Consider the following 22861-nt stretch of genomic DNA (forward strand, 5'->3'; position numbering starts at 1 on the left):
CTTGGTGTTGTTGTCCTGAAAACACAACACTTCTGCTGCTCTTACATAACTTGCACCACTATGCCACTTTCTTTCTTACTTAGGTCAAACAGAACTACCCAAGCCTTTTATTGGCCTGACTTTGCACTAGTATTTTATTGACTGTCTATGCACAATTTCAACCAAATTTTGCTGCTCTTATTTTTTTCATTATTATATGTGCCCTCTTATTTACTTATTTTTACTTACTTTTTGTTTACTTGAATGTTATGTTTGTCTGTGGACCTAAATTGGTAAAATATGTCTAGTCTTCACCGTGGGATAGTGAGAAACGTAATTTCGATCTCTTTGTATGTCTGGAACATGTGAAGAAATTGACAATAAAGCTGACTTTGATTTTGACTTTGACTTTGATGGCTAATGTCAATTAAACAAGAGACTGTTGTGCGAATGGGTTGAGCAGCAGGTTGACAGGATGACCTCAATATTTTTGAGTAGCAAAAAAGGCTAAACGTGTTGGTATGATCTTAAGGTTTTCAAACTGGAGTTAGGCACTTGCATATTCAGACGATCTAATAACTTATCATATATGTGGAATAAGGAAAGACAAATAAAAGGCAGCACTTTTCCTGAAGACAATATCCACAAAGTTTTTTTCATAGATAGATAGCTTTGTCACTCATATCAGCCTGCCTTAATGCTGGCAACAGGCAAAAGGATATTAAAGACAACTGCATAAATCACAATTACAGGCTTGGCCACTCCTTGAACTTGATCATTGGCTTGTTGATTCTGGTCTGAGGGGGTCACATTAAGGGTTTTTGGGTGTTATGGTTCTTTCCTTCGAGAGTTGTTGGTGTTGAATTGTACGCTGAATGCTAAACAGGCGGGGCGCTGTAACGCACATCTACGCTAAATTTCTCCGCAGGCTTGGGCAGTGGCCTCTTCATGGCGTCCCTCTTGAGGATCATCTCCTCGTTGGCATAGATCGGCACTTCCGCATCGTCAGAGTGGTACCCAGACTGGTACCCACTTGTCTGATTGGATGATTCAGACTCCAGTGACTCCTTACTCTTGCAACGGAGGATAGGGCTGGAAATTTACACCAACAACAATTTTCAGTCACACAGGATCTACAGTGTAAATGTCATCATGGTTCATTATGTTTATTCATTGTAATAACAATGTAACTACATTGTATCACAATGCACTTTGTTATTGCTATTATTATAAATTTGTAATTGACACTGTTGTAATGAATAGATGGTAACACTTTATTTTACAGGGTCCTTGTTCCAGTATATTCCGTAGTCCACTGGCGCGTCGGGGGCCTGTTCGCCCTGTCAGGACTTATTTTCTGTTAATGACTGGCGTTCTATACATTATCCCTTAAATATCCTATACTTACTGTATGTTGTCCTTACATAATGTATTTTGTGTACCTACAGATCATTAGTACATGTCTAATAAGAAGTGCTTGTTATAATACTTTGCCAAAGTGGCCTCTAGGTTAGGGTTAGGGCACTTCTTATTACACCTGTACAAGATGTGCCCTGACCATAACTTGTTTGGCCGCCTGTGCCAGTGCGTGTGCACCCTCAAAGGAGCTCCCAATGGTGGGGTGCACATTGCCTCGGATGGAAGGGGGCCTGGGCAAGACATAGAGTCCTGCTATTACTAGATGCGCCCTAACCCTAACTCTAACCTAGACGCCACTTTGGCAAAGTATTGTAACCTTCACTTCTTATTACACGTGTACTAGTGATCTGTAGGGACACAAAAATACATTATGTATGGACAACATAAGTATGTAATATTACATATTGTTACATAGGTTGTTACTTCATTATGTAGATACACTGGAACAAGGACCCTGTAAAATAAAGTGTAATGGAAATCTCACCTGAAGAGATGTGTGCGTGAGGTGCCATGCAGAGTGCTGTGGTGGCCCAGTCTTTTCATCTCTTCTGCTGATAGGCCCATTGCTCTCTCAATCTCAACATCCTGGGGGAGGAGTCAAATGCATGCATGCTCAAGTGGACGAGATTGAATTTGTTCATCCAATATTTAAAGATACAGTTTATGATATATTTGTTTAAAGTGAGTGCATTACTGATGGCTAATGCAGTGCTCACCCGAACAAGGCTGTGGCCTAGTGGAATTTCCTCAAATATGGCCTGGCCATCACCCTGAAGAGGATACCTTTGTTGAGGAAACAGCAAGATTAACAACCCAAAAGAGATACTTTTTTTATATTGATCTAAAATGTTGTGATGAAGACTGACAATATTCAACTTGTAAAAATTACATCAGTGCATTTGCAGCGCTTTAAAGTGACCAACGTTCACCAGTGTCCTAAAATGTTTCTGGATGATGAGCAAGCATAATGGTACAGTTAAAGTGTGTAACCCACCCCAGTGTTGGGGCGTTGTCGTAGTGGAGCTGTACGGCAGTGCTGTCTCTGGCCGACCTGCCAAGGGGACCTCTGGGGTGGGAAGAAGCTATGATGCCCTCTTGGTCCCCGGACATGAGTGGGATGTAGTCCTTTCCATCCTGGGCACACACAGACATGCGCACACACACACACATGCACACACACACACACATACACACACACACACACACACACATAATAAGGTATGGTGGTGGTTGGGGGGGTAACATTAATGTTTTTAAATGAAGAAACCCCAGTGGATTTCACACTACAGTAGTCGGTAAATGTTGTGCAGTGCTAAAAGACAGGTTTGTGCTATGCTATATACACACCTGGTGTGCACTGGCCTGCAGTAGGTTGCCTAGGTGTTCCACCAACCCGTTGAACGTGGGCCTGTCTGTTGGCCGATCCAGCCAGCAGTCCAGCATGGTCTGGTATCTGAGGAGGCAGAGGACTTCATCATGAAGAGGTCTACAGGCATTACAAATACACTGTTTACATTTAGAACGCAGGCTACAAGCCCCCTCTCTTTCTGATTTATTTTTTATTATCAACTTTTTTATAAATGACACAGTCCATCACACTAACCCCATACACTTTTGTAAACACTGGGGTTCACTTTGTTGTGATTAAATTTCTTATATATTCTTAGTTACATTATATTACAGTTCATCTTTTATAAGAATACCTTGGTTTTTGCAAAGTCTACTAAATCACAGATTGTTTCCTACTGTATATGTCTAAATAAAAATATAGATGATGCAGTGCAAACATAGAAATGTCTTTCTCACATCTCTGGTGTGGCGTAGTCAGGTGCTCTCATCCTGGTGCCCTCCTTCAGTCTGCGGCAGAAGGACTCATCGATGGCCACCCCAGGGTAAGGGGACGCCCCTGTGTTAGAGAGAAACAGGGAGGGGGAGATGAGGGTCATCCAGAGGTCAGATCACAGTTAAGCAGGTGTGCATTATAAGGATCGGACACAGTCTTTTTTGATCTAATCCCTAACAACAGAAAAACATCCTGTTACATCAACATCCTATTATATCAGACTTTATATCAAATGCCCTCATTACAATGTACTAACTGGAGTGCATAAGTAATAATCATATGTACTTCTTAGGCCTTATGTGGTACTAACATTACCTCATCTACACCCTAATCCTAATCCTGGCACCAGGTAGATCTCATAATGACACTGACTTACATAACAGCTATGCGCTACTTATCAGCCAGTGTTTAGTGCACATATCTGAGGCACATGATTTGAAGAGGACTAGTTTCACATAGCTATAAATTACAGTAATTTCACATGGAGCAGCTACATTGTGTATAAACCGCAGGACAGTGTTTTAGGCAAACTAAAAAAAAACAAAACCATTAACCGCACCCGAGTATTAACCAGAGTTCCCAATAGCCCAATGAATCAGGATCAGATTGTGCTTTAATCATAAAGAATGAAGAAAAGAAATGCATACCCAAATATAGCCCGTCCCAATGTATTAACCTCATAGGTGAAAAAACCTTGGTTAATAGCTGAGAAATGACTATAGTTCAGGATATCTTACTTATGTATTCTGGAGTACTTTTGCTCTGAAAGTAGCCTACTATATTTATACTCCTTTTTAACAAACTGTTTGTGTTGCGTTACAGAGAACAGCTGTCTGCTGGAGGTCTATCATAGTACACCACAGTGCACAGGATCATTGAATGGACATTACCTTTACACAGTTGTTTACTGCCCCACCTTTACACACAGTTTATTACGTGTTTAAGTGCATTTAAAGTGCTTTAAAGATTGTGTGTGTTCTCTGATTGAGTTAGTGCCCTGTGCCCTGCCCTGTAGTTTCATATTCTTTCTTCTTAAGCCAGTTTACCCAGAGAGAAGATTTCCCACAGCAGGACTCCAAAGGACCACACATCGCTCTGCGTCGTGTAGACACGGTCAAAGATGGTTTCTGGGGCCATCCACTTCAGAGGGAGACGAGCCTGAGATGGACAGACAGACAGCCAGAGAGAGACACAGGGGTTAAAGGAAGAAAAATATGAAGTTGATGTTTGTATGTTCTGAATGCTCGAAAAGCCGTAATATATCAATATCTATTTTCTGAGTTTTAAACAGTTCGACGACCCATCCCTGAATTCCGGCACAGTGCTGACCTGAGACAAACAGACAAACAGACAGACACACAACCGTGTCCCAATTCCAACGTCCACCTGGTCTACCTCAGAGACAATCCCCTTGTGTGTAAACAACACGTTAGACAGATGAGGAAACAACTGAGCAGTGTTTACTATAGCTCCCTTTCATGTCCGCAAGCACTCACTTTTGCGTATTTTAAAAAAGGGAAGCATTTGTTACAGCCAAGATAAACAAACCCCGGCGTGGCGTCATGTGAGGTAAAGGAAGGCAGAGAGGCAGAAGTAAGGGAGAGGGGAGAGAGAGCTGATATGCGGGGCGTCTTACATCTCCCTTGCGGACGTAGTCGGGGTCTTTGTACACGTCTCTGGCCAGTCCAAAGTCACAGATCTTCACCACATTATTTTCTGAAAGCAGGATGTTCCGAGCTGCCAGATCCCGATGAATGCACTGCAAATTTATTCACAAAGATGTTACAATTAAGACTTCATCTCTTCTTAAATTAATTTACGTAATTTACAAAACGGTTATAAACAATCAATTTTCAACTTGTGTATGATTAGAGGTAAAGACCCAGGGCCTGATACTAGTATCATGTACAAGGTGCTAAGTATTATCCTACGCAGCTAACCTTTCGCGAGGAGAGGAACTCCATGCCCTTGGCCACCTGGAAGCTGTAACTAATGAGATCCTCCAGGGCGAGATGGTCCCAGTCAGACTCTGTGGGAACAAATGACCAGTAAGGGTGAGGAACTTCATAGACCATGTTGAATTCATTTCATGTTTAAATTAATACTATTATATCATTATATAACATAATAATTATGATCCATTTACAAATTCAATCCTAAAATACTGCATTATTAGGACAACACAGTAGCATGCAAAGTGACCCAGATTTCTTTTAGCAAGTGAATAAAAGAACGTGAGAAAGTAAATGAGTGACGCAAAGTGAGCAGGTCAGCGAATGTATGAAGACATGGGAGCTGGTCAGTTAGCTGGTCAGTGTAAGATGGTTAGTGTGTGAAGGAAAGTCTAGATGATCGGTCATTGAGCTAGTCAATGTAAGTTGATTGGTCAGTGTGAAGGAAAGTAGAGATCATTAGTTAGTGTGTAGAGGAGGAAAGTAGAGATCATTAGTTAGTGTGGTGTGTAGAGGAGGAAAGTAGAGATCATCAGTTAGTGTGTAGAGGAGGAAAGTAGAGATCATCAGTTAGTGTGTAGAGGAGGAAAGTAGAGATCATTAGTTAGTGTGTAGAGGAGGAAAGTAGAGATCATTAGTTAGTGTGTAGAGGAGGAAAGTAGAGATCATCAGTTAGTGTGTAGAGGAGGAAAGTAGAGATCATCAGTTAGTGTGTAGAGGAGGAAAGTGAGGTAGTGGATAGAAGCGCGCTAAGGGAAGTGAGAGAGGGAAAAGTGGAAGTGATATTCAGTACCTTGCTCCTCCAGGCAGCTCTCTGTCCAGTCCTCACGGAAGCAGGAGGCTGTGCCCGTGCAGATGTCCAGCCGGGTGCTTGTGCCCAGGCCCAGGTCCCCCTGGCTGAAGTCGTCCTCCACCTGAGCCCGGTGCCAGGGGCTCGGACCTCGTCTCTGGAGCAAGAGAGAGAGCATGGGTGTCAGGGCCGGCCATGGAGATTTGGAGATAAGCTTTCAGCTAGCTCTGCTTCTGATACCCTTGTGTAATATCCAGTGTCAATGTTCAGTAAAAGCCAAATATTTTAGTGTACTCCGTTCAAAATGATACAACACTTTACTTAGATAGTCGGCTCACAGACACTTAAAAGATCATAGGCCCTAATTTACAGTAAATGCTGAGCAAAGTCCAAAGTCAGTCTAAGTTCTCGTACACCAACGAATGCCATGTGGTGTGAGACAGCTATTAGCTGACCCACCACTGTTTGTGATTAGGGTCTTTCTCATGGTATTCCATTTGCAAATCGATTTTGTATAATTACCAAGCAAGCTTTAGTTAGACTTTAGAGTTTGCACCCAGCATTTCAATTAGGGCTCCATCTGCTAAAGATTCAAGTCCATTAAGAAAAAATGCTGTTGAATAATTACTTAACATCAACTTAACCAAATCCAACCCCTAACTTTAACCTTAACCATAAATTGTGGTTACCAGAGTGTCAACAGTTGTCTGTTGATAATCTGAGCATCTGTGGATAGTCTGTGTACGGACTATCTAAGTAAAGTGTGACCAATAAAGCTGGTAAATTGCCCTCTATATGAAAGGCTCCAACTGTTTAAGGTACAGATGATATTGATGAGTCAACAAAAAACACTCCTCGGTCACCAATTTTAAAGTTACGTGCCATACTCTCCACATGAAATCTGCTTCAAATGTCCTCTCTGCTTTATTTGTGTTTTGCTTAGTTTGTTTTTTATTTCATTAAAAGTAAAAAAATGGTGATTAAATCCACCACTTGAAGTTAAAGACACCATCTTCAACACCATTTCGTGTTTGGCTCTCATTCAGCTCCTTATGTAAGGACCCCCATCCCTCTAATCACATCAGTCAACATCTGTGGCTGCTTGTGCAATGACCACAAACTGGAGTAACCACATCTCAGGCCTCTTTGGGGGGCATAAAATGGGCTAGTGGAGGAGGCAAAGGAGGGTGTTTACAACTGCTCTGGTGAGAAACATTTGGGGGGAATTTACCTTGAAAGGACTGTACTCCTCACGCTTGCTCTTCAAGTAGCTGGAGAGGTTTCCGTGCTTGCAGTACTCCACTATCACCATTAAAGGACCTGAGAGACAGACAGAGAGAGAGAGAGAGAGAGAGAGAGAGAAAGAGAGAGAGAGAGATTGAAATCAGGAGACAGAGGGAGAGATATAGAGAGAGTAAGAGTGTGAAAAAAACAACATGGAAGGGTAGACAGAGATAGATAGAGAGATAGAATGAAAGAGAGAGGAGGGCAAGAGAAGGGTATGGAGAGATGAGCAGCATGAGTGTTTGCAGCCTCTCTTTATCTTTGTGGCAGTAAATCTATAATTAACATTCATTTGGAAAGCTGCACTGAAAGCATGCTCTTGCATTAAAAATCAACAGCTTTATAATGTTTTGGGAACCAAATGTGCTGCGTACATTTAGGGAAACAAGTACTTTACACAACATACAGACAGGCATGATGGTAATGGGGATGGGGAAGGCAGTGGAGGGGGCTCGTGGGGCACAGTGGCATTCAAAACCACAGACTCTTAATGAGCTGTTGTACAATACATCAAACACACATACAGTTGATGGTAGAAGCGAGTGTGTGTGTGTGTGTGTGTGTGTGTGTGTGTGTGTGTGTGTGTGTGTGTGTGTGTGTGTGTGTGTATGTGCTTCTGTGTGTGTATGTGCTTCTGTGTGTATGATAACTCACCTCCTGGTTTTGTGCATGCTCCAAGCAGGTTGACTACATTGAGATGATGACCAATATGAATGAGAATCTTCAGTTCAGACATGAGGGCCTGGTACTCACTGGTAGTGGCACCCTCTATTGGTGGGAATGGTAACAGAAAACAATCATCTTCATGATAGAAAGGCACCCACACTTCAGGCTCCCAAGAGGAGATATTGGTGATATAATGTCACTCTAAACAGCATCATATATGTCAGTGTGTGTAAGTGACAGAGTTTAGGCAAAAGTCTTGGGGGATGTGTTTCTGCAACTTTCTGCAACTGATGTAATGTAACGTGAATTAGCAGATGCTCTTATCCTCTCTTAGGTGACACTGGATTGGGGATTGGATTGGGGATCACTGCTCCACCAACGCCCGCAATCATGACATCTCAAACATGTTACTGACAATGGGGCAATGTGCAAGAACCAAATTTATATGACCTTTACAAAACGTTTAAGAAAATACCTTTTAACATTTTAACTGCCACAGTTGTGCAGGTTGTGGCTTTCTCGATGCCAAACGCTGAAGCCTCCACCACCTGACCGAAGGCCCCTCGACCCAGCGGCTCTCCTGCAACACACAGGGGGAACATGATGTGCAGTGTTCTCAGGAAACTCAAGCTAAGGAAGCAATGAAAAGCGCGATACAATCTTGGCCTGGAAATTAGTTCATTCTGACGCACCTAGCTTGAGTCGGTCTCGAGGGAACTCCCACTTGCTGGCATCGTAAGTGAGCCTCTCGCAGTGCTCGTCCATTGGCATGTCATTGTCGTCCAGGATCATGGACAGGTAGCCGGTTTTCAGCTCCTCACTTGGCTGACATCCAGACAGAAAGAGAGACAGAGAGAGACAGACAGAGAGATAGAGGCAGAGAGAGAGACAGAGAGAGACAGACAGAGATAGAGGCAGAGAGAGAGACAGAGAGAGACAGACAGAGAGAGATAGAGGCAGAGAGAGAGACAGAGAGAGAGAGAGAATTGCAAATGGAGAGAAAGAGAGAGAAAGACAGAGAGCGAGAACAACAAAATGGAGAGAAACTGAGAGTGAGACAACGAGGGTGACACAAAGGGGATTGGGGGCATTGGCCTGGTTGCACACACAGGTCACCCTGGGGTTACAGTAACAGCAAGCCCCAAACCCACCCCTATCTCCCAGCAAGATCCATTCCCTGGTCCTGCATTGTGAAAAGTTAATGGGCCCGATCGCCACAACCAACCCACCAACCCACCCACACCACAGCACACTCCCAGGCCCCAGCTGCACTGGCGGACAGGACAGCGCCAGTCCGTGAGACCCAGTGGGGAGTGCTGGCCAGAGCTGGCTGGCCTACGTGACTTTACTGGAGGACCAGCAGGGCCTCTTTCCTGGAACACACAAAAGAGGATCTGCTGGCCAAGCCTTTGCCAGCCAGCTCCAATCTGTCAAAGTGCCGCCAGCACTAAAGTGCTGCAATCGCGTGTACGTGTGTGTGTGTGGGTGTGTGTATGTTTGTGCATGTGTGCTAATAAATGAATTTGAGCGTTGAACGTATACATGTGTGCATGCTCAGAAGGGTGTCCGTGTGAGCTCATGTTGGTCTTGGGTGGCAAATTACCCGCTTCCGGCTGCGGATGACGAAGACGATGAGGATCCAGAAGAAAATGGCGATGACCACTGCTCCCATGGGCACGATCAGCTCCACGTTCATTTTCTCCTCTGCACCTGCATGGGTCATGATCAATAACATATTGTGTTGACACAGTAAATTCTCTGAGTTGGTCAGTGAAAGAACTTTGTTGGTCTTGCATTGGCAGTTTCACGCGGGTCATCATTGCCCTTGGACTTTTTCAGCCGGTTGGAAATTGGACTAATTTTAACATGATTATTATTATTTTATTTATTTATTTTCAATTTGCTGTGTTGTCTGTCTTGTATGTCTTAGTGTCACGGGAACGCCTGGCGACTACGCCTCCGGTCCCCATCTTTTGTGTTTGTTATTTTTAAATGTGGTGTCAACGCTGGCTTTACTACAATCATCCGCCTGGCATTTTTTGTCTTATTGTCTTTTGTTTTTGTCAATGTCTTGTATGTGGAGCGCTTTGGGTTGTACTTTGTGCATGTTAAATGCGCTATACTAAATAAAACTGACTTGACTTGACTTGACATTCAGCAAATGGGACATTCCTTCTGTGGTGCACAGAACATGCATTATAGAAACTATTTTAAGATGAAAAGCTCAATATCAGTGTCAGTTTGTGGCACAAAAATCACAGGTTGAAATCTAGTTCAAATTTAAATTTACTGTTTTAAATGCTACAATATTTCCACCTGCCTGGATCTTGTCATACTGTCAACCTTTCTGAGACTAAACATGTGCATATGGGAACAGGAAAAGCTGCCACCCCCATTCTCTCTTTCCACACTATCTCTTTAGCATAGCGGAAAGCGTGAGAATGGGGGCTCCTTGTTACAGTCCCTGTCCCCCCTCATTAGCAAGCCTCAGTGGCGTCTGTGTGACGCCCCTGCCGAAGAACAGTGGCAGGCGACAAGTCACGTACACTCCACTAACAGCTAGCTAGCTTTGTTTGTCTGTCTGTCTCTGTGTTGTTATGATCTCTCTCTCTCTCTCTCTCTCTCTCTCTCTCTCTCTCTATCTTCCTCTATCCACTCTCACATCTCTCTCTCTCTCTCTCTCTCTCTGTCTCATTCTCTCTATTCTTTCTTGACTACTTTGTCTTTATCTTGTTCTTCTGATTTTTCACCCTCTGTGTATGTGTAACTCTGGCTAGGTGTAATGGACGTCTCTGGAAAGAATGTGAGAGAACGTGGGGAAGGAGAGGCCAGCAGGGTGGAGGGGAGGTGGGGGTTAAGGAGGAGGAGGTGGGGTCCCTTCTCCCCTTTGTGTTCTGGGACTCTTTGCTCTGCTTTCTTTTTAGCCACATCCAAAGGATGTACACCAGAAGGGTCAGCTTCCTGCCTGACGGAACAGAGGCTATTTTTAACATAACAGAGTTTCATTAAGACAAATAAGCTGGATCTAAACAAACACGTGGGATAGTCAGCGTAGAAAGAATTCAGTGTGGAATCTATACTACTTTATAACATTACATTGAACATCCTCACCCCATCCTCATCCCAGTCAGGGTTATGATGGCTTACGGTAGGTAACTTTTTCAGTTGAAACACAATAATGTCAGCTGTAGTAGTACTCACTGAACACTTTTTCAATCAACCCATTTGAAGAATGTGTAATGGCGTGCTCACATCACTGGTATGAGTACAGTATAAATGAGCTGCATTAGCAGTCAGAAGATTATGGCTGTTTATTCCCCTGTCTGTGATGTAATTTCCTGTTGTTGTGAGGGCTCACCTTCTACGGTGAGGGTGGCCTGGTCTGTGTCACAGCCTTGGCTGTTGCAGGCAGTGCAGACGTACAGACCACTGTCGTCTTTCTTGACCCGCAGGATGGTCAACGTGCTGTTCGATCGCTTCAGAAACACACCTGAGAAAACAAATTACTGTGAACTCAGTGACCAAAACATCACAAAACTTTGGAAATCTGATGCAAGCAAGGGTAGATGGTAGACCACATTATTCAGTATCATTATCATGTTGTTATACTGTTCTCATTCTATCACACAAAGTAAAACTAAAGATAAAAGATGAGTTGTCGTTTTTACAAGTCATTGTGCAGTGGTGCAAATGAATGCAGCTCAGATAATGATAAAAAAAATGGTATTATCAAAACAATACACCACACGAAGAAAGAAAAAGCTGCTCACCAGCTCCCTCTCCCACAGTCTGGTTGTCCTTTGTCCAGATGATGGTGGGTGTTGGAGTTCCGGTGACGTCACAGGTCATCATGGCCGAGTCACTCACATTCACTGTTTGGTCAGCGAGGACGCTGGTGATTTTGGCTGGCTCCAGAGCTAGATACACAAACAGAGGGGGGGTCACCAACACAATCCCATCTTGGAGCACGGCTGATTTGGTAAGTTCAAACAAATGTCACAGTTGTTGTGACTGGCACAGAGAATAACGTTACTGCAGAAGGAGGTACAACATGCTCCACCGAGATCTTATCTAGATGAGTTTGCTATGGCAATTTTCAACTCAATTCAATTCCGTTTCCGTTTTTTGATGACCTTACACATTAAAATGAGCACTGTCTCAAAGCACTTCCCGAAAGTCTACTCCAAAACCCCTGATGATTATATTCCAGCTTCATTTGTTTGTTTGTTTGAGGGTTAAGGCTTGAGGACTACTACTTCATATCTCAGTAAAGGCAGAGCCACCTGCCTGAGGCTGACCCAGGCATAAAAGCTGATAGTGAGTTAAGGAGATGTTACAGTAATATCCCTCACCCCTGAGAGATAGGTAGTGCAGCAGGCAGGTCTTCTCAGAGGGAGAGGAGAGGCTCTCCACCTGGCAGGCGTAGAGGCCCTCGTCCTGCTGTGAGGCGTTGTTCAGCAGCAGCTCCAGGGTGATGTTGCTGCCCTGGACCCTGAGCGGTGCGGCCTGGGGCAGCAGCTGGAGGGGCTGGGGCAGCGTGCGGCAGGGCTGGGCGGCAGGGAAGGCCTGCGCCTCCCCCGGGCTGCTTGACACGTTCAGCACGCGGTACCAGGTCAGGTTGCCGTAGAGCAGATGGTCAGCTTTGCAATGCAGGGCCACGTTGTCCTGCTCGATGGGCTCGGACGAGGAGTTCAGACTGAGCTCCAGGCCCCCTGTCAGCATGGGAACATGACAGAGGCACACACACACACACACACACACACACACACACACGCACGCACACACACACACACACACACACACACACACACACACACACACACACACACATGTGATGACCTTATGACCTTAAGTGCTAAACAGGAATAATTATTTAAAGACCATTATTTCAGGATTTTGTTTGCAAAATATGAATGCTCCTCAGCTCTGATCTGACCGGTCATGTGCTGTATCAGCTGTAGCATGAGAATGAGTCCCAGACTTACGTGTGACCTGGAAGACAATTATGTAGTCGTCCACACCAGCTTTGTTGGTGGCAATACACCTGTAGAGAGCATGGTCCTCAGCCCTCTGAATCTTCAGTGTGCTCACCGTCTACACACACACACACACACACACACACACACATACATACACACACAAATGCACAGGAAAAGTTTTCTATGTTACTACTAGAGAATCAGGTGTAGCCAACTGTACAGACACAAAAAATGGATTCCTCCACACAGAAACCAATAGTACTATGAGAGTCTCAAAGGGTATGCTAAAGATTTTGATCAAAGGCTAGAGGTGTCTGTCTCTGTCTTTCTGTCTGTCTGTCTGTCTATCTTTGGTTAAAAATGTGTCAGCCAAATGTAATGTAATATTTATCTATCTATCTAGCTCTAAGTATGGTGAGTTTGATTGACATGCTCAAAGGCATGTGAGTGCGTTGTGTGAGGGATCAGAGGGCGTAACAGTACCTTGAGCATGGCATCAGTGATGGTACTGGGGCTGCTGACGCGATTGAGGGCTGTGCCGTTACCAACGTCCCTCCACTGGGTACACTCACTCAGTCGGTTCACAGGCCTCACCCCTCGCCTGCAGCACACACACACACACACACACACACAGCAGAGCAATTTATACACGTATGCACAGATTCAGAAATGTATGGCTTTGGTCTGTTTTGTGTGGGCTTGGGTGAAGCCATTAAAGAAATTCCTTCTCAGATGAAAATAAACTGATTCAGGGCTATTTCGAGGAATGTAAATACTATTGGACCTGGGAACACAATGACCACATGCGCAAATCAGCTCACCAATTTGTCAGCACATGCTTTAAAACACAAGCACACGGAATTAGGCTGTGTATAATTTATAAATACACAGAAACACAGTTTTTAGAACAGGCTTTTCTATCCCCCTTTTCATTCGGGGCGATGCTATTTCAGTGGTGATTACACAACTTATTTACAGACTGCCAGACGAGCCCAGGAACATCAACAAACTCAAGCACACAAGGATCAGCCATGACGGCACAAAGCCAGATATAAACACAGTAAGCTAAAGGAGAACGTAAGAGATGCTGAGATAAGGTGCAAGGAGGGGAGAGAGAGAGTGAGAGAGAAGGAGAGCATTGACAGAAGTGTGAAAGGCCGTATTGAAGGAAAAGGTCGTTTGTAAAAGTCCACTTTTGGAACAACAGGAAGCTGTGATGAGGGGGACAGGAAGTAGGCCGTGGTGCGGTCTTAAGATAAGGTCCCGTCTCATGAGTCATCGGCAAATCTCAACTCGTGCCCAAGTAGCCCATCGCCAGAAATCGTATCTCAACTCACGTTTAATGCAACGTCACTATTTTATTGCCGTGATTCTACTCATATACAACCCTAAGTTACGAAATGTCTGAAATGTTAACTGGTCATCTTCTCAACCTCTTCCTTTGAGAGGTGTTTTCGTCAAGTGAGAGAACTGCCTGTCTTCTTGGTTGTTTGAGTGCTAGTCATGAGTACATTATACGGATCAACTACTGTATACTGAGCTTGTTTGGTAAAACCTGCGTGCCAAAACAGTAAGCATATAACAACTGCAACACAAACACACACACACACACACACACACACACACACACACACACACACACACACACTCAATCATTCAGCACCCTGTTTTGCAGTGTTTTGAATTCTTGGCCAGAGCTCATTGTGTTTGACCTCAATCACATCCTCCTGTCTCTCACTGGTCAAAGGTCACTTGCATTGTCCCTATCAGTGGTCCTCCTCCTCACGCACACATGTTTTCAACCCCAGCCACCTGTGCCTCTGAGCATCCACAAAAACAAAACCAATCTCCATATGATATCCACTGCAGTCAACACATTGACACAAACATAGCGTGCATGAAAACACAAACAGCAGCATGACTGACAAACATGAGAATATAAACAAACACAGAAATGATCACAAATAACCACATGCAAGCGCAGAGAGAACATTGCATATAAGTAAGATGTCTTAGCTTTGAGGAATGGCTTGTGCAAAGCCATGTGACTTCACTTACTGGAAGAGGATTGGACAGTCTTCCTTGGGCATCCACTGCCACTGGACTTCGACTGGAGCTAGCCCCCCACGGGACGTGCACCTAAGGTAGGGGCTACTGCCGTACATGTGAGCATTTAAATGCTCGCCAACCTGTTTCTCAAAGATCTGAGGTGGAACTGCACATACAAACACACACACACACACACACACACACACACACACACACACACACACACACACACACACACACACACACAAACTATTAGACATACAAATTGTACTTTCCGTAGAAAATACAGAGGAGACAGTAGAGAGAAGAAAAGAGAAGAGAAGAGAAGACAAGAAGGATATGAGAGGAGAGAGAAGTGATGTGAGAAGAGAGAAAAGAGAAGAGAAGAAGAGATGTTAAAGGAGAACTCTGGCGATTTTTCACACAGATCTCTGTCATCTTTAAAATCATGCCCCCAGAGTGTAGCACTGTAGCTGACTGGCTGTTCTAGCTGTTGGCTGCAGCAACTCGAACTAGGTAACACCGATTCTTTTTTTCTTTTTTTTTTTTTTTCACCGTCAATACTCTGTGACTTCGAGAAAAACAGAGATCTATGTGAAAAGGTTTTGCTTTAAGAGGAGAAGAGAATCAGAATATAAGAGAGAAGTGATTTGAGAGGAGAGAAGAAAAGAAGGGATGTCTAGACGAGAAAGAGAGCAGTGTTGTGTACCATTGACCAGCAGTCTGAAGGTATGCTTGCGCTCCTCTTTGGTCATGCGGTTGGTCAGGACCGCTGTGTAATTCCCAGCGTCCTCCTCCACCACGTCCAGGATGGTGAGGCCGTCTCGCCCGGGCCTGATCCTGTAGTTGTCCTCTTTTCTGATTAGCTGGTCATTTTTAAACCTACGCAGAAAACACAAGGCTTTTACATGCGAAAACACTCAGCTTATAGAAAATGTATACACACACAATACACAAACACACACACACACACACACACACACACCCATTTAACTGAGGGTTCTGCTGGGTAGGCAGTGTACTTCAGAGGGATCTTGGCTGAGCCATCTTCAGGGATCTTGGCTGAGGGATCTTTGGCATAGACCTCCAGAGTGTCAATCAACGGCTCTCTCAGCTCTATAAAGGGTTTTTCTAAAAAGGGAAATGCACATTGATATAACACCATTAGTAATGTTTTGTGTGAATGTTACATATGATAACATTCATTTGATACATATATATTGAATGTCAAATAACAGAGTGACATGAATGCATTCTACTAGTTGAGTTACCATAGACTGTTACAGTAACACTCGAAGTCTTGGTCATTCCTCCACTAGAAGCTGTGCAGACATATTTTCCAGCATCGTCCATGGTTATGTTTTCTATGGTGAACGTGTTGGACAGCTCCAGAGAGTTCCACAGTTTCTTCTTATGAGACTGGAGCTTGGCACGGGACAGTGAGCTGTTCATGGAGTGCACCTGACAAAGGGTGACAGAAAAGGTTTACAACTCTTTGTGTGTGTGTGTGTGTGTGTGTGTGTGTGTGTGTGTGTGTGTGTGTGTGTGTGTGTGTGTGCGTGTGTGTGTGTGTGTGTGTGTGTGTGATGTCTGCATGTGTGCGTGTGTGCGTGAAAGAGTATAGGCAAGAAAAAGAATTATACATCAAGTTCTCATCATTGAGTCATCAAGTATTTCAATAAAATAACCTTATGCTTTGAATTATTACAATTTCTCACTTAAATAAAATAAATATGTGAATACCTCTACTTGTAATGTAACATAACATTGCAAACACTGCTTATCTCATGTAAACTAAACTCCTGGGTAGTAGCCATGTGGAGAAAATGGGAGTGTGGGTGTGTAGGGTGTCACTGGGTGGGTCAAAGGCACACTGGCATGGCATGGCTTGGCCCCCCATAGGCTGCCTGGAACTGACCTGTCCCTGTGGAAACTTCCATGTGTAGCCCAGCACCACGTTGAGCTCAGTGTGAGCTGTGCAGTTAAGCACCAGCCTCTCCCCTACAGACAGTCTCTCCTGCACAGGGGTCACTGCAAGGCTGTGGATCTTGTATCCTGCGGAAAAGGGAGGGAACAGTTAGCCAGCCAGGCAAGCAAGCCGGGAAAGGGGGGAGAAGGGCGGGTGGGTGGAGGAGTTAAGGGGGATGGGGGGTGGAGGTATTGTTCTCCTGAAATCATAGTCATCAGACAAACTACATATGGCACAAAGGCACTCATGTCTGTATGAGCTCAACCAACCACACTAGGCTACCAGACATTCCTCACAAAATGACTCAGATAACAGAATGCCTTTGACAAAAAATATTCAATGACCAATGTCACATAACACAGATCAGTCTCAAACCATGATGACCATTTTTGATAACTTGATTGATGACTACACTTCTCCAAATCAACCATCATCTAACCGAATAAAAGTGAACCATCCTCTCACCTACAACCGCAATGAGATAATAGGAGGAGGAGAAGGTCTCGTTATGAATGTGGGTTTGACAGTAGACCAGGCCAGCAAAGCTGATCAAGTGGCTGGGCAGCACAAAACCTCTCTTGCTGTCCCAGTACTTTATCTTCCCATCTGGCGTGAGTTCTTTTAAAGGGTACTTCTGAAAGAAAACAACACAAAGTCTTTGAAATAACATTTACCACATAACCATATTCACTTAACCTTTTAAATTCCCACTCTGGATGTATGTCCAAATCATTATTGAGCCTGACACACTCCTAAGTATTACTCTTCCATTAATAGTTAATGAATTATTTCTTATTTAGGTAATCAAACATTCAAAAAGTGATGATGACATCAAGAATTCCGTGCGCATGTAAACTCAGCTGATAGAATGTTTAAACCATTATCAGAAATTATCTTCTGTAACAAAGGTTCTTGGCAAGAGAACATGTTCGACCACGATGCTTTTTTATTTTTCTCTGTCATCACAAACAGGCCTCCATGCAATAAACAACTGCTGGTGGGTGATGAAAGGCTTTCGCAGTTCAAAGAGGCTGAGGGCATTTGACTCAGAGAATGTTTATTTTATTTATGAATCTTTCATCCTACTCTTGAGAGGGAAAAATGGATTCTAATCCTGAGACATTCTGTTTGAGTGAGGTGGGGAGTTGGATGTGAGGGAGTAAGGTGGTGGCATTGGGGCCCGGCAATAGGGAGCTAAAACAGAACTTGACATTTTTCCAGTTGAAACAGTGTGTATTATTGCATGGTACAAAAGAACCTCACAATGACCACAGTAATAATTCACAATATCTACTTGTTGTTAAATGGGGCAGTACAAAAAGCTCATAGTTATGATAGTGATGTCTTAATATTTGTTGCCTTCCACTCTTCCTTATCCAAAACATCTGTCTATCAAAAGGATGAAACCACTGGCCATTCATATTTGATCCTTTAATTGCACACCACTGTGGCTAACCCAAAATAGGCTCTTTTGCTATGATTCACAAAGATGGCAAAAAATGGCAAAATCAGAGCAAATTACTGCATATTGAAGTGGTTTGTGACAGCGATGCTAAGATGAAATAATTTAGACTGAAACATTATATTCTCAAGGCTTGAGTCATCATCAACTGACCAGACGAACATTATTTAAATATAATAATTTCACAACATGCATTTACACAGAACCTATGAATAACTGTCTAAGAATATGAGAATTTGGAATCCAGTCTGCACCAACCGGAGCTGCACCACCATTAAAACTACACAGGGGTCACACATCTGCAGTGGGGTTCAAGTAACTCACCATGAAGAGAGTGACGTTGATGTCTGCCACAGAACCGAGACAGGGGATGACCACCTGTTCCCCCTCCCTGATAAACACCACATCGTAAGGACGGGGGGAGCGCACAAATGGGGACCTGTAGTCTAGAAACAGAAGCAGGAGCGGGTTCACAAGTCAGAAGAACCATGTAAACAGGAACATCTGGTGTCAGTTCCCAATACTCCCCACCACACTCAGTGTTAATCAGGAAGGCATGCTGGGAGATCAGCGCTTCATAAGAAGAAAACCCCAATACTAAATCAATGGTCTGCCTAAGGCCTACATGAGTCAGAAATAGACTCCAAATTCAGGAATAGCATGACAGCGTATGAGCATGAGTAAGAAATAGACTCCAAACAGAGACATCTTGGGAAATTCCACGCAAAACGGTCACGTCCATAACGCCAACTAAATACCATGGCATTGTTCTGGTGTTATGGATGTGACAGTTTTGCGTGGAATTGCCCTCTTGTGTTCCAGTTAAAAACATCTATCTCTATCACTATCTCTCTAAATACCTATACATCTATTAGAAGCAGGCAAGAGTATCCAGATTATTTCAAATGTTTCCTAATTGTCAAACAATGTGGTGCTAATACAAGTAAAAAAGATGTTCTGTTCTGTTGTGCAAATAAAGGACATAATTTATATACACAGGTATTGAATTAAAAATTATTATAAGATGGCATCAAAAGCATTAAAAAGATGAAGCATTTGTCAAAATAATTGTGACCCCAGTACAAACAATCACTGAAAATTATACAAATCCATACGTATCATACTGCATCATCATTATTATGACCCTCACATTATTTTCAGATAGACTGTATGTGTGCCCAGGTAGGACACAAACTTCGGACCCTGATGTTGAGAAGTGAAAGACTGAAATGATAATCCACCATACGTGTGCCTTGGTGTTTGACCCGAGGCCTTCCCTTTGCCCATTCGGCTAATGAGACATGCAGTTGAGACACTGCACTAAGTTAGATCACTAAATTATCAGGTTAGCCGCCTTTGAAGTAGTCGACTTAATGCTCAAATAATGAGGAGCTTACTGCCCAGAGCGAAGTACAGCTACACACCCCTCTCCTCCTCAAACTCAGTTTATATGTCCACTCTGTGTTTTGGGGAAGATCCTCTTTTATCAGGGGACAGCAGTATCATAATACAACTCAAGAAAGTGTCAGTTTTTTCTACCTGTTGTGTCTTAATGGTGCGAAATAAAACATCAAACAGACATCTTTCTCCTTCAGCTTTTCCTCTGACTGACCCGTCAGAGAGAATGTTTGGAGTTGCTGGGTAATTTGAATTGGGGGCAGGGATGCTCACCTTGGACAAACACATATACGGAGGCAGATGTCTTTCCATCCTCCTTCGGCTGGTTCTTGAAGGAGCATCGGTAAAGCCCTGTCTCATTGGCTGTCGCCGCGGTGAGGACCAGAGTGCTGCAGAAGAGACCAGCTCCACTGCAGTCCTTGAAGGACAAGCGGCCATCTACGTGACTCTGGTTGAAAGGTATGACCCACTCAAGGAGCTGCTTACTTCTACATGTGACCACAAAGCAGGTGAGAGAGAGAGAGACAGACAGAGAGAGAGAGAAGTTCATTTGAGAAAAGTCTTCTACACATTTACTCTATTAATACTGAAAAGATCTCCTCTTTCAATAGTAACAACAGAGAGTGGATTGTGAATACTTTGGCAATACAGTGGCTTGACCAATACAACTAAACGAATTAAACTGAAACATGTAGCATGTAACATGCAGCCTGAAATTGTAATATACGACAGAAGGGGACCAGGACTTTGTCACATTAGCATAATGACACACAGAGTGTACTGTGTAGGTGACGACTGAGGTTATGGGTAAAAGAATGCAATAAGATAATGGTCATCCTACCTGCAGGTAATCTCCAGGGTGTCAGAAGCATTGATTTTGTGGACACTCTCCTGTAGGCTGAGTACAGGTGGCTCAGATGTATATCTGAGCTCTAACGCTGAAAGTACAGAAAGCACATTCCTTTTTATATAGTATGGCAAATACTATGCTTTCCTACGACTGCTTTCGAAAGTTCATTAAAGGCTTTGATTCTCCTTGCTGTCCTTTCCTTTGCAATATAATGAATCCGACATAAAACAAATGATATTCTGAAGAACAGTATAAGAAAGTGGCAGCTTGAAACAGTGAAATATCTTCCCTTTTTTGACATGTGTTGTCAGACTAGACAGGTACATGGGATTGTACCTGTCTGTATCTTCAGTGAGCATGGGAGAATGGACTACACAAATCAGCATGGTCTGGTTATATAAACCACCTTGTCCATGTTTAACAAGAGATGAGGAAATAAGTCCAACTGTGAGTAACATACAATATAACCAAGTTATAGCATGTCACACAGGGGCAAACATCCCAAATGCTTCTATGCAGAGAGCCTCTCAGTGGATCTCGGGGCTATTTTTCCACTGCCGCAGCAGCAGCCGTCCACCGCTGCTGTGTCAAAACAGGAAGCGAGGGGCAGATGGGCCAGGGCTGGGCTCCGCGGCCCTGTTCTCCACCACGCTCAAAGCCCTGAGGTGGGGTTCCTGTTCAAGAGGAACCAGGGCAGGGGACATGGGCCTCCAACATCACCACACCATAAACACATGTAGGCGCCAACATTTTAGTTTTATGAGTTGGGGAATTCATTTAGACACGGAGAGATTATTTTTAAAGTGATGTGTAGTTCATTCTGCTGACCAAAAGAATTAATTGAAGTAGGCCTATCCGCAGGGAATATTTAATACCACAAAGATTGATTCAGTCTCTGAGTAAATCATATGTCAGGGCATTACAGCATAAAAAAGAAAACAGACACAAAATCTGTTTTTAAAATACTGGCCCTTACATTCATTTAACATAGCATAGATGCCTTTTTGAGATAAAAGAAAACTTTTCTCTGGAAAGTTTCTAAAAATATGAATTTCTTCTGTTAGGGAATGTCATGTTTCATCACTTCTTAGAATAGCCTATACCGAACAAATCAATTTTCAAGAAGGGTAGAAACAAAGATAGGCTACTGAATTTCACATCATTAATCTTAATAATGGCTTGTGTTAGGCTATTACGCGTATTTAAATGTTTTGAAGAGTAAACTTACCAGTCACCCGACTGATTCCAAGGACAGTGTATACCAAATAAACAACAGAAAATGCCTTCGCCATCGTCTGACAGAAACGATGGTCAGTCCCCGCATGAACATGTATTTGGAAACTTCTTCAGGAAAGGTGGTATTCACGCGCGCATCACCATACTATGTGAAACCGATAATGATATTTGTGGCTGTAGTTCTTTTTATTTCCAGGCAGGCAAAATACTCCAAGGCGATGTTTTTTAAAAAGAACTGATTTATAGATCAGGTGCTATGATGAAAACTTCAGCCGCGGTTTCAAATGAAGTCAGATGGGGAGCTGTTGAAGTGGTAGACTGGCGCGCGGTTCAGGGGAAAACGGCTTGAGCGACAGGGAGAACGTGCGCTTGTGACGCAATGGAGCGAAGGGGATGGAGAAAGGGGATGCTAGGAGGAGCGCATTCTTCCTTCAGTATTTTTCAGTGTTCCCATCACGTTTTATCTGCAACGCAGTTTTTTTTGTTTTGTTTGTTTGTTTTTAAACTAAATATCTGTCCCCAAAGCTAATCTCTCTGCCATATTAAAATGTATTTTAATAAAACTATCTGGACATTGGAGTAACATATTTTCGAATAGGCTTATCAAAACCCCACATCGTGTACTGGTATTTCCCAATGTGTCACTGATTATCTTCACTTTTAATTTAACAAATTTGTTTTAGTTAGTTTACTAACACAGTTTACATTATTGAAGGTGTGAGGACAATGTGAGGAGTGATGTGTGACAAATGTGTGCTTATCACATTTCAATACGTTTAATTGGATTAATGCTATCGTTAGTAAACACTAACTAGCCTACTTAAAACGGACGTGACTAATGAGAGGAAGTTAGGCATCCTTTGCATTCCTGAGGCAAGAGCTTGATCTACTTTTTCATGAATGACAAACATCGCACAGGAAGCCACCAGAGGTGATTAGCTTGTGAGGGCTAATGTAAACAAAGGGTATCCAAAAGACACTGACA

The 22861-nt window shown here is 43.3% G+C and overlaps 1 protein-coding gene across 2 annotated transcripts; it reads right to left on the bottom strand.

The window, feature by feature from the left end:
* Positions 1 to 309: 309 nt before the first annotated feature.
* On the bottom strand, positions 310 to 22205 carry kdr (kinase insert domain receptor (a type III receptor tyrosine kinase)). 2 transcript variants are annotated; one of them, XM_048253362.1, is made up of 30 exons: positions 21869 to 22205; positions 20632 to 20728; positions 20064 to 20278; positions 18717 to 18838; positions 17396 to 17561; positions 16880 to 17016; positions 16233 to 16422; positions 15947 to 16092; positions 15671 to 15842; positions 14971 to 15127; positions 13396 to 13513; positions 12919 to 13027; positions 12286 to 12645; positions 11704 to 11850; positions 11292 to 11423; positions 9537 to 9643; positions 8626 to 8758; positions 8409 to 8513; positions 7922 to 8035; positions 7215 to 7303; positions 5987 to 6140; positions 5182 to 5270; positions 4878 to 5000; positions 4288 to 4399; positions 3205 to 3304; positions 2746 to 2851; positions 2393 to 2532; positions 2115 to 2181; positions 1883 to 1983; positions 310 to 1071 (listed from the first exon to the last, which is right to left on the bottom strand). In XM_048253362.1, exons 1-30 carry the CDS (start codon positions 21930 to 21932, stop codon positions 858 to 860), a joined length of 4086 nt encoding a protein of 1361 aa, XP_048109319.1. In that variant the 5' UTR covers positions 21933 to 22205; the 3' UTR covers positions 310 to 857. The 2 variants fall into 2 exon arrangements, with proteins under 2 accessions (XP_048109319.1, XP_048109318.1); XM_048253361.1 differs by having other exon boundaries at positions 17396 to 17564.
* Between the last annotated feature and the right edge of the window lie 656 nt (positions 22206 to 22861).

The sequence above is a fragment of the Alosa alosa genome, chromosome 9 (assembly GCF_017589495.1).
Source record: "Alosa alosa isolate M-15738 ecotype Scorff River chromosome 9, AALO_Geno_1.1, whole genome shotgun sequence".
Classification (NCBI taxonomy): Eukaryota; Metazoa; Chordata; class Actinopteri; order Clupeiformes; family Clupeidae; genus Alosa; species Alosa alosa.

What these genes read in the sequence shown, in the direction of transcription:
- kdr (XM_048253361.1), bottom strand. Translation starts at nt 21,932, where the DNA reads ATGGCGAAGGCATTTTCTGTTGTTTATTTGGTATACACTGTCCTTGGA. An exon ending in TCAACGTCACTCTCTTCATG is followed by an intron (nt 17,565 to 18,716) that starts GTGAGTTACTTG and finishes GTTTTCTTTCAG; the next exon opens with AAGTACCCTTTAAAAGAACT. An exon ending in GGCCACCCTCACCGTAGAAG is followed by an intron (nt 9,644 to 11,291) that starts GTGAGCCCTCAC and finishes TGACCCATGCAG; the next exon opens with GTGCAGAGGAGAAAATGAAC.